Genomic DNA, 12,290 nt, shown 5'->3' on the forward strand with positions numbered 1-12,290 from the left:
CAGTTCTAGTTCAGTTCTAGTCAGTTCTAGTTCAGTTCTAGTTCAGTTCTAGTTCAGTTCTAGTTCAATGTGTTAAAGAAATTCTAAGGAAATTTCGGATTAAACGCAGTTCTATCATTTGATAAAGCAATACTTTGATCTATTGGTTAAAAATTGTTAGCCTATGAAATTGACATACCTTAATTTATATTTCTAATGTTTTGATATCTTCACTTCTCGGTAAATTCCTTTGTACAACGATATTTACTTCCTTGTTTTTTTATTATTATTAATATTATTATTTTAACTACATATTTTCCTCATATGTCTTTAGATTTTATTTCAATGCATACAATGGTTGTCTCAAAAATGAACTTAATTAAATTGTAAATAAATTTATCAAAATCAAAACAAGTAGAAATATTCATTCAATATTGTTTATATAAATTAGTTATGTGTTATAAGATTTATATCAAATAAAAAAAACTTATGATGATGATGCGTCATACGGGTACAATTTGAGGAATGTTAGGAATTAGAAAGAAAAATAATTGGGTCAAATTATGTTTTAACAAATTAATTGAAAATGATAAATTTGAAAATAACGTGAAAATATTTTGTTCAAAAAAAATCTATTGAAAATTGTTATTTTATGTCTACAAAATTCTTTGATATATTAGAGAAAATATGATATTTTCCAAAAAATATTTTTTTATTAATTCACATATACATTTGTATATTGTTATTTTTTTATATAAGAAAATAAAATATTAAATGTAAGCATAAAAATATGATGACAAAATATCGAAATAAAAAATCTTGTAATTTATAAAACACTTAAATAAATACCTTTTTGTGTGTTTTGTTTCACCTTGAAATGATAAAAATATAATTTTATTTACTTAATTAAAAAGGTGTGTTAATAAGTTGTCTTTTGTGTTTTTGAAGAGAAAATTAACAGAGCACAAAAGAATTTGATACAGAATGAGAAAAAAACTATAAAATTTTTGATGGATGAACTTACATTTTATAGCAATTCTAAGATTTTATAATGAAAACTAACTTCAATAAAAATTTTGTATTTTTTGAAAAAGTACCTACATTCAAAGGTACAAAAAAGGTAAAAAAAGTATTGAAAATGTTTTGTAGAACTGCATAAGATCCAAAATGAAGTGACATTTTCCTTAGTTCGAGAACCCAAAACCGTTTCATATCAGTCTGATATTTGAGCGTAATATTATTTAAAATCTAGTTTTCGTGACATTACTTTTTTTTGATATTGGTCCATGATTTCACCTAGCCCCTATATAACTCCTACAAAGAGCAAATAGGTGTGTGTGGTACTTTTTCGAAGCCCCTATATAACTTCTACAAAGAGCAAATAGGTGTGTATGGTACTTATTCGAAATTCGTACGTTTAGGGGCTGAACATTTATACGTAACAAAGGTGATTTTGGTAATTTTCTTGATCCTTTATAACTTTTAAACTTTTAATAGCTTTTTAATGACATTGTTTATGTTTCTAGGTAGAATATTTTAGAAAATTCAAAAAGTACAATTTGAGAGATATAAAGTACTAAAAGTTATATTCAAATAGGTTCGAATATGTTTAATAATCATGTGATTTGAACTCATCCCATAGAACATACAAAGAGTATCATTTGAAGAAAGTACCAAAAATGGAATAAATTTTACCTTTGTGAAAAGTACTAATAAAAAGAGTACCATTTTCTCCCATCTAGTCTAGGAATAGACTTTTTCGAGAATTAAGTTTACAAAAAAAATATTCCTTGTTTAAATTTATATATCCCAGATAAAACTCAAACGATTCAACTCTGCATTTATTTGTTCCAGAAAAATTGTGCTTTCAAAAAGTACCAAACAATTAACCAGAATTTGGTTCTATATAGACCTTAGTACCCGAATTCCCAAATAATGTACCAATAGCTTATTTTGTGTGAGTAAATTAAACTATTTTATAAAAATTAGATCAGTTAGTTTGAATAAATTAATTTTCCCGTTCTTCCCCTTTTTGGTACTTTTTTCCCCAGTAAAATAGCAAATATTTCGTTTCAATACATATTACAGCGTCAACGTCAATAAGTCGAAAAAGTTTTCTTAATGTGGTAAAAAAAAATACCAAAAATACAGTTTTTCTCCTTTTTACACCCAAAAAGTACTGAATTTTAAAAAAAGTAAGAAAAAGATGTCTCATAATTTTAGAAGATATATCGAAAATATTTACAAAAATTTTATTATATTTATTAGTTAAAAAGTTATTAAGGTCCAAAAAAAAGTACCAAAATCACATTTGTTACACATTTTCACCCCTTAAAATTACGAATTTCAAAAAAAATACCAGACAACCATCTGCTCATTTTAAGAGTAGATACAGGTGCATTTTAAATTTCCAAAAAATCCCCCCTTAGAGGATCTACATAACCAAAAACACATCGGCCGTCAAAATTTGAGAATCTATAAGAAATTATCCTAAGGTACTTTTTGAATTTTCTATAATATGAAACCAAAATTAATTAAATTAAACAATTTCTTGTTCTTATCGAATGAGATTCTATAAGAGAGTGCAATTTGGTACTTTTTCCTCTTTGGTACTATTTGAATTTTCTCTAATATTGAAACTGGAAATATCAATTTTAACGCGATTTCCTTAATATTAAAACTAGAAACATACAATTTAACATGATTGCATGATAATCTACAAGACTGATTCTTTGGTACTTTTTTCGTTGTTTAAATGGTACTTTTTGAAATTTCTATAATATGAAACCAAAATAAATGAAATTAAACAATTTCTCATCCTTATTGAATGAGAATTTATAAGAGAGTGCATTTTGGTACTTTTTTGCCCTTGGTACCATTTGAGTTTTGGACTTCTATAAGAGAGAACATTTTTTGGTACTTTTTCGTACCTGGTACCATTTGAATTTTCTATAATATTGAAACTAGAAACATGATTTCATTAATTGTCGTTAATATTGAACCTAGAGTGAGATTCTTTAAGAAAGAACTTTTTTTGGTACTTTTTTGTCCCTAGTACAAACTGAATTTTCTATAATATTGAAACTGGAAATATAAATTTTAATAAGTAGCGTTCAGAATGTGTTTCCATTAATCAAATGGAAACAAACACATGAAACACTGACTTTATTAAAAGATATTTTAAAGGGGGGATTTTTGGTACTTTTTCACAATTCGAATGGTACTTTTTGAATTTTCTATAATATTAAACCTAGAAATAAAAAACTTAACATGTAGGACCTGAGTGATTGATAATCTACAAGAAGGAAATTTTTGGTATTTTTTAAAGAAGGAGATTTTAGGTACTTTTTCTTTATTTCAGTGGTACTTTTTGAATTTTCTATAATATTAAACCTAGAAATAAAAAAAATTAACCTGAGTGATTGAGAATCTACAAAAAGGAAATTTTTGGTACTTTTTTAAAGAGGGAGATTTTTAGTACTTTTTCTTTATTCCAATGGTACTTTTTGAATTTTCTATATAAACCTAAAAATAAAAAAATTAACATGTAGATACCTGAGTAATTGAGAATCTACAAAAAGGAAATTTTTGGTACTTTTTCTTTATTCCAATGGTACTTTTTGAATTTTCTATAATATTGAACCTAGAAATAAAAATTTTAACATGTAGAGACCTGAGTATTGGGAATCTACAAAAAGGAAATTTTTGGTACTTTTTTAAAGAGGGAGATTTTTGGTACTTTTTCTTTATTCCTATGGTACTTTTTGAATTTTCTATAATATTAAACCAAGAAATAAAAAATTAACATGTAGTGACCTGAGTAATTCTAAAAAAAGGAAATTTTGGTACTTTTTTAAAGAGGGAGATTTTTGGTACTTTTTCTTTATACCAATGGTACTTTTTGAATTTTCTATAATATTAAACCTAGAAATAAAAAAAATAACAAGTAGAGACCTGAGTAATTGAGAATCTACAAGAAGGAAATTTTTGGTTCTTTTTTAAAGAGGGAGATTTTTGGTACGTTTTCTTTATTCCAATGGTACTTTTTGAATTTTCTATAATATTAAACCTAGAAATAAAAAAAAAATTAACACAATCACTCAGGAGACCTGAGTAATTGAGAATCTACAAAAAGGAAATTGTTTGTACTTTTGTAAAGAGAGAGATTTTTGGTACTTTTTCTTTATACCAATGGTACTTTTTGAATTTTCTTTAATATTAAACCTAGAAATAAAAAAATTAACATGTAGAGACATATACAAATGATGGAACATAGTTTTCTATTCGAGCATTACTTTGGGAATTTTCTTTAAAAATGTACATAAAACCACAAAATCATTAAGAAACATGTAATAAATTTTGTATTTAAAATTTTGATTAGGGCTGCTAAGCACCCAATATTTAACTTAAACGATTATTTATTGAACAAATAACTTTAGCATATAAACACATTAGTCATTATCAAGTCACGTAGACCTTATAAACAAAATTTTTGAATCATCATATTTATGTACCTTAATATTGAGATTTTTAATTGCAATTCCCAAAAAATTTATTATACTCTCGCCCACTTTATGCACTCTTTAACAATTAATTTTTTAATTGAAATGTCTTTCATAGAATAATAAAAATTTATTTTTATTTAACACTAAAATAGAAAAAAAAAAAAAAAAAACATTAATAACATACATAGACAAATAAAAACCGCATAAAATTTTTATTTTGTTATAAAATAATTTTGTTGACGGTAAATATTTCTAATTGAAAAATCATTATATTTTGCTTATTTTCGCATTTGCATTTGTGGTTTAACACATTTCGAGGTGTATTGAACTTGTTGAACATTTGCTTAAATTGAAGACTTAATGATTTTTTTATTTTTATTATTATTTTTAATAAAGTTTTTTTGTTAACACTATAAAATTTTATTTTGTTTTTTGTTAACAAATTTCATTTTTTGCTTTAGTTTTATTATCTTTATTTTAGTGATGTCATGTTGGGTTTCTTTTATTTCACTTAGTATATATTTCTGTTAATATTTTGTTTTTTAATTATTTTAATAAACATTTTACGTAAATTGTTGACCCACAGAGAGTAGTCGTCAACAATATCAACATCATCATCATCATCATCAGCATGATGATCATGCTGTTTTGAATATAATCATTAATTTATTTCATTTCATCTTTACTTAAACTTTACTTTTGTAAAGCCATTGAACTTTGACTTTATAAACTTGTTGCTGCAACACAACCAGCACATTGTGGTGGCACATAATTCATTTAAATTGTGTAAATTTAAATGACTCTATAGCGAAGATGCTGCTGCCTGTCCAACACATTCTTTTAGTGCATTCTTCTCACTACGTTTTGATAAAAATAAACGACGTCCCTTCTTTTTTAAAGACTCTTTAAGTACTCAATAATGGGGAATGCCTGCTTGTAGGCTTAATTTATGTTTATTGTTATTGTTGCTATTTTTTATTATTAACTATTTCTTTATTATCGTTATTGCTATCGTTATGTGTATTTAAGAAATTTGAATAAATAAATTTTGTTTAAAAAAAGGGTTTTTTGCGGCAAAGAATTTCGATTAAAGTCTTTAAAGTCGTATAAATAAGATCTAAAAAGTTTTAGAATGAGCTAAAGAAACAGCAATAACTTAGGCTTACAATTCAGTTTAGATAAAACGTGAAAAACTCTAGCTGAATTGAGTTTTTCTTAGCTTAATAACAAAACAATTTAGCTGAATTGAGTTTTTAACTAATAATTAATATTAATTCATATTTCTTGTAAAAAATTCATTAGCTGAATCCTAAAAAAAGCTAGCTGAATAGCCAAATACCTTAGCTGAATTAAGTTTTTAACTAATAAAAGATATGATTTTAAACAAATGCTGAAATTTTCTTAGCTGAATAGCTAAAAAAGTTAACTGAGTTGAGTATTTTTAAGCTAGACATAATACTTTTACAATTTCTGCCAAATTTACTTAGCTGAATAGCAAATTAATAAAGTTTTTATACAGCTAATAACTTAATTTCTCAATATTTGTAGAAATTACTTAGCTGAATAGCAATAAAAGCTAGCTGAATTGAGTAGTTATTAGGTAAACTTAACTGAATAGAAAAATAAACTTGCTGAATTAAGTGTTTTACAATTTAATAACTTTATTTCTAAATTTTTTTTTTGTAAAATATTACTAGCTGAATTGCAATAAATGCTAGCTGAATTGATTTTTTGTAACTAAACTCAATTATAATTGTATTGCTGAATATAATTTTTAACTAATAAATAACATTATTTCAAACATTTCCTGGGATTTACTTAGCTGAATAGTGCATAAAGCTAGCTGAATCGAAGTATTTCCAAGTATAACAAATTTTTTTATATAATTTCTGTAAAATTCGACTTAGCTGAATAGCAAAATACCTTAGCTGAATAATGTTTTTATTGGTCAAATACAAATTTCTGTAGAATATTCTTAGAAGAACAGCAATAAATTATAACTAATAATCTTAATTAGATTAGTTTACTATATTGAAGATATATAACTAGCTGAATAGTAGAAAACGTTTGCTGAATTGAGATTTTAAATGGAATATAATAAATTTAAAGATTATTTTATATTTCCCTAGCTGAAGAAGTCAATTTATATATATATGGATTCTAAAAAATTCCTAGTTGAATTAGGCTAAAGTGAAAAAAACCTTAATTGAATTGATTTTTAAACAAATAATCAAATTATTTTAATCTTTAAGTGAGATTTCCTTGGCTGAATTGGGGAAAAAGGTTAGCTGAATTGATTTTATCTAAGATGAATATAATAAATTTTAAGACTATTTAGCTGAACAAGACTTTTTCTTAAATTTTAACAAAATTTCTTAGCTGAATAAGCTTTTTTGGAAATAAACTTTAGCTGAATTGGATTTTTAACTAATATATTAAAATTATTTTACTCTTTAGAAGAGATTTACTTAGCTGAATAGTGAAAAAGTTTGCTGAACTAATTTTATCTAAGATGAATATAATAAATTTTAAGACTTCTTAGCTGAACAAGATTTTCTTTTTTTTAATTTAACAAAATTTCTTAGCTGAATAAGCTTTTTTTGGAAATAAACTTTTGCTGAATTGGATTTTTAACTAAAAAATTTAAATTATTTTACTCTTTCGAAGAGATTTACTTAGCTGAATAGTGAATAAAGCTTGCTGAAATGATTTAACTAAAGCTCAATGTTTTAAACTTAAAGACTGTTTTTAATATTGCAACAAAATTTCTTTGCTGAATTAGGGTTTTGCCAGAACTATCCTATTCATTGAGCTGAATTAGAAATAAAATTTAATTGAATTGCATTTTTAACTTATAAAACAAATTATTTTATATTTTTTAAGATATTTACTTAGCTGAATAATAAAAAATAAGTTTGCTGAATTAATACTAACTCAGCTGAATGTAAACTTTAAAAATTATTTTATTATTCCCTAGCTGAATAAGAAAATTTTTTTAATTTTTAAACAAATGTCTTTGCTGTATTAATCTTTTAGGAAATTACAAAGATTTTATTAAGCTGAATTAAATAATTTGTATTAAATCTTTACTTTTTTTAAGCAGAATAATATAATTTTTATTTTTTTTACAAAATTCTTTAGCTGAATTAGGGTTTTTGCAGTCTAATTTTTTTTAATAAATATTCGCCTACAAAAATATTTAATTTTCTTTAAATCTTTAGGAATTAATAATGATATAGTGCCACTGTTTAATTAATTACTTGTAAATATTCATTCTTAAAATTACGTTTTAAAAAAATTTATGCTAAATTAAGGCAAATAAAGGTGTCATCATTTTTATTTCAAAAAAAATTTCGAGTGTGGGTTTTTATTATGGACATATGGACTACCATTTTTAGTTACACAAATACTTGTATTATAATTCCCCGAAAATAAAACTACAATTTTTGTTTTCTATTTTCAATATTGATTAACAAATTTTAAATAAAATATACAAATATGTATTTCCATAAATGACAGCAAAAGAATTAAACTAATATTTGCTAAAATTCTAATTCATTTTCGTTCACACATACTATGACAATAAACACTAATACACAAAAGTATACACACATGGCATAGAAAACTAATGCAAACAAATAACAAATGTCAAAATTCAAATTGTTTTGATTTTATTGTTTACATTTTTTCTCACTTATTTAACAAAAAAAAAAACTAACAACAATGAAAAGGTAGTCCGTCTGTCTTTTTGTCATTGATAAACACTTAAAAACTTATGTCAAATTTTTCAGTTTCTCTTATTTTATTTTTATTTTAATAATATTTTTTTTGCTGTAAAGGTTTCGTTTGTCTGTTTATTTTTATCAGTAATTTTTATGAGTCATTGGAATTTTTTGCGTTATTTTTTTTTTTGGTATATAATTTTGTGTTGATGACTTTTAATCATTTTCACACTCTTTCCTTGATTTGCTTTTAGTTACTTAAGAGAGTTTAAATGTTGTGACAAAGAAACAAAGAGTTTATATTTAAGAGAAAGTTTTTGTATTAAATTTTTAAATAAATAAAGGGATTTGTTTCTTTTTTTTATCACGAATTTGCTATAACCATGGAACTGCATTTAAGTAATATAACCGTTTTTTTTTTTTTTGCACACATTTTGGCTGTGCCATAGTGCTGAATTGGGTCAATGTGCTAAAACCCATCAACAAAAAAAATTTTCGACATCCTAATTAAAATTTAACTACACTTTGCGCTGATGTTTTACGCAATGTAAAGAGACCCAAATAAAATTTATGTTTTCGTTTAAAGAAGTGAATGTATTAAAAAAATGGGGTATTGGGTTGGAGGTTCGATTGGATACATCATGTAATTCCTCTTTTAATGTCACATTAGTGATCATTACTGTTATATTTTAAAAAAGACTTGTTTTATAAGAACACAAATAGATGTGGATTGCATTAAAAAGCCAAAGATGTAAACTAGAACTGAACTAGAACTGAACTAGAACTGAACTAGAACTAGAACTGAACTAGAACTGAACTAGAACTGAACTAGAACTGAACTAGAACTGAACTAGAACTGAACTAGAACTGAACTAGAACTGAACTAGAACTGAACTAGAACTGAACTAGAACTGAACTAGAACTGAACTAGAACTGAACTAGAACTGAACTAGAACTGAACTAGAACTGAACTAGAACTGAACTAGAACTGAACTTAGAAACTGAACTAGAACTGAACTAGAACTGAACTAGAACTGAACTAGAACTGAAATAGAACTGAACTAGAACTAAACTAGAACTGAACTAGAACTGAACTAGAACTGAACTATAGTTTGAACTAGAACTGAACTATAGTTGAACTAGAACTGAATTAGAACTGAACTAGAACTGAACTAGAACTGAACTAGAACTAAACTAGAACTGAACTAGAACTGAACTAGAACTGAACTAGAGCTGAACTAGAACTTAACTAGAAACTGAACTAGAACTGAACTAGACTGAACTAGAACGGAACTAGAACTGAACTAGAACTGAACTAGAACTGAACTAGAACTGAACTAGAACTGAAACTAGAACTGAACTAGAACTAACTAGAACTGAACTAGAACTGAACTAGAACTGAACTAGAACTGAACTAGAACTGAACTAGAACTGAACTAGAACTGAACTAGAACTGAATTAGAACTGAACTAGAAATGAACTAGAACTGAACTAGAACTGAACTAGAACTGAACTAGAACTGAACTAGAACTAAACTAGAACTGAACTAGAACTGAACTAGAACTGAACTAGAACTGAACTAGAACTGAACTAGAACTGAACTAGAACTGAACTAGAACTGAACTAGAACTGAACTAGAACTGAACTAGACTGAACTAGAACTGAACTAGAACTGAACTAGAACTGAACTAGAACTGAACTAGAACTGAACTAGAACTGAACTAGAACTGAACTAGAACTGAACTAGAACTGAACTAGAACTGAACTAGAAATGAACTAGAACTGAACTAGAACTGAACTAGAACTGAAACTAGAACTGAACTAGAACTAAACGAGAACTGAACTAGAACTGAACTAGAACTGAACTAGAACTGAACTAGAACTGACGGAACTGAACTACTGAACTAGAACTGAACTAGAACTAACTAGAACTCAACTAGAACTGAACTAGAACTCAAATAGATCTGAAGTAGATTCTGTGCTCCATAGCGCAACTAAGAACGAGTTAGTATAGATTACTATAGTAAATATTACTTTTACGCGACTGCGTAAAAACTAATTTCTCATTATTTGATCCTTAAACTCTTTTCTTAATTGCTAGAATAACATTTAATTTGACACCACTCCTTAAAGTATAAACAGGAGCCACCTTAAAGGGAAAGGATTGATTGCAAAGATTAAAACAAATATTTAAGTTTTGAAATCTAAAGGAAAAAATGTTGTAATGATTAAAAAAAGTGATAAGATTTTACCACTCCCTGAAAATTGGCTTTAGTTGGCCAACTAAATCTTACAACCAAACATAAATTGTACTAGAAGTTACAAAAGAAAAATTAATTAAATAAAAAATATATATAAACTAATTAAAAGCACTACTCATGCCTACGAAAATAAACAAGCCAGTTAGCAAACAGGCAGCACGAGTATGTTGTTTTAATACCCCTGCCCCAAACAATCAATTCTTATCTTATCACACAAACTCTAGGCAACATTATCTAACGATAAAAAATTTTTAACAAAAATGTTAAAGTGGCATGAAATTAAACTCTTAATTTAATAAATATAATAAAAACCATTTTCTCTTAAATATATTTATTTTTTAACATTGCAAGTAAAATAATCACAAAAAAAAACCCAAAATACATATTGAAAGGTGGCTAACTGGCAAATTGTTAGGTTCTTAACACTGACAGTTATTTTAAATTGTTTAGTGTTTTGAAATTATTTGAGAGCGAAGGGAAAACAAAAATAAACTTACTAACTTTATATGTATAAAAAAAAGAAAATCGTTTAAAAATTTGTTAAAATAAAAACTACATTAACTAATTACAATTTCTAGTTAAATTACAAAAAAAAAATAACAGAACAAATTGTTACTAACATTTTAGCAATTTGTTTAATGCATTTTTGTTAAGTAAAATACATGACTTTACGGGAGTGCCAAAGCTAAACAAAACAAAACAAAATTTCAAATTGTATTGAATTGAAACAACTTAATGGATAATGAAATTAAAACTGCAAATACACGAAAAATTAAAAATGAAACGAATAAGGTAATAGATATTAGACAAATAAATATAAAGAAATAAACAACAAAGTGGGAAATTAAAAAAATATAAAAGCAAGTGGTATTTCATTTAGGAGATCGTTAAAGTTATTAAATAAAATGCATTAACGAATAAACAATTTTGATATGATGTTTTCTTTTAATGAACTTATCAATATTGTTTTACTAATAAATAAGATTAGGTTTGATTTCAAAAATAACATACATAATTCTGACAGTTCAATAACACAGGCCGACAAATTTTTAACTCAGAGATCGAAGTATACTTTTCTAAAGGTCTGAGCCGCGCTGAATCCGAATCGCAAATGGCATTTTTACAAATTTCAGTAAACGATATCTCAAATCCCAGGTGTGTTGAAAATCTGAGGTTAGACTCGGATTCAGCGCAGCTCAATCCTTTAGAAAAGCGATTTACGTGAACACCTGCCATGTTGGCCTATTTCAAGGTGCGCTTTTGTGACGACTCACCAACGCCCCATTGTGCTTCTTATACGCAGGTGGCATTTTACGTATATGGAAGTTCCGGTCCAGTATACGTGCACTTTGCTAAAGTACTTGAGCTATAGAATCTCTGACCATTGCTGCCCCGTTGCTTAACTTCCGAGATGCAAAAACATCACTTCACCGTTTACAACCACGCAGATTGGATGGCCTCTGTTGAGTCGGCAACAGCACCTTGAGACGAAACCGGTAGACCGAAGTACGAATCCATCAAATAAGCCGAGACTTTGTTCTTACTCACAATGACACACTGTGGTAATTCTGGACAAGGAAGGAAAATTCAATGGTATCACTTGTATAAGATACTTTTCATCCATCACCATTCAACCCAGCACTCTTCTCATCTTTATCAGACACACTCATAAGAGAACAACATCCGGCAACATTGATCCTGTATCATATACAGTTAACACAAACTCATTTCCAACTCCTCTGGAGTATCTGTTGTCATTCGGCAACAGCACCGAACTTATCACGAAATATAGATTTCACCGTGCATCAGTCTTCTCTTACTCT

At 26.7% G+C, this 12,290-nt stretch overlaps 1 protein-coding gene across 2 annotated transcripts in view; it reads left to right on the forward strand.

The window, feature by feature from the left end:
• Positions 1–12,290, forward strand: part of LOC119611577 (supervillin-like) — a 56,441-nt gene that overhangs the window by 33,650 nt on the left and 10,501 nt on the right. The window contains exon 1 of one of the 2 annotated variants that reach the window (XM_037967223.1): positions 10,943–11,259. The exons of the other annotated variant lie outside the window; for it this stretch is intronic. Within the exon in view, the coding sequence (XP_037823151.1) occupies positions 11,203–11,259 (57 nt within the window). The 5' untranslated portion in view covers positions 10,943–11,202. Of the gene's footprint in view, positions 1–10,942; positions 11,260–12,290 lie in introns of those variants that run through there. 2 annotated transcript variants of the gene reach the window in all.

Source organism: Lucilia sericata, unplaced genomic scaffold, assembly GCF_015586225.1.
Source record: "Lucilia sericata isolate MDLA Ls3-8-SP2 unplaced genomic scaffold, ASM1558622v1 Contig001484F_arrow, whole genome shotgun sequence".
Lineage (NCBI taxonomy): Eukaryota > Metazoa > Arthropoda > Insecta > Diptera > Calliphoridae > Lucilia > Lucilia sericata.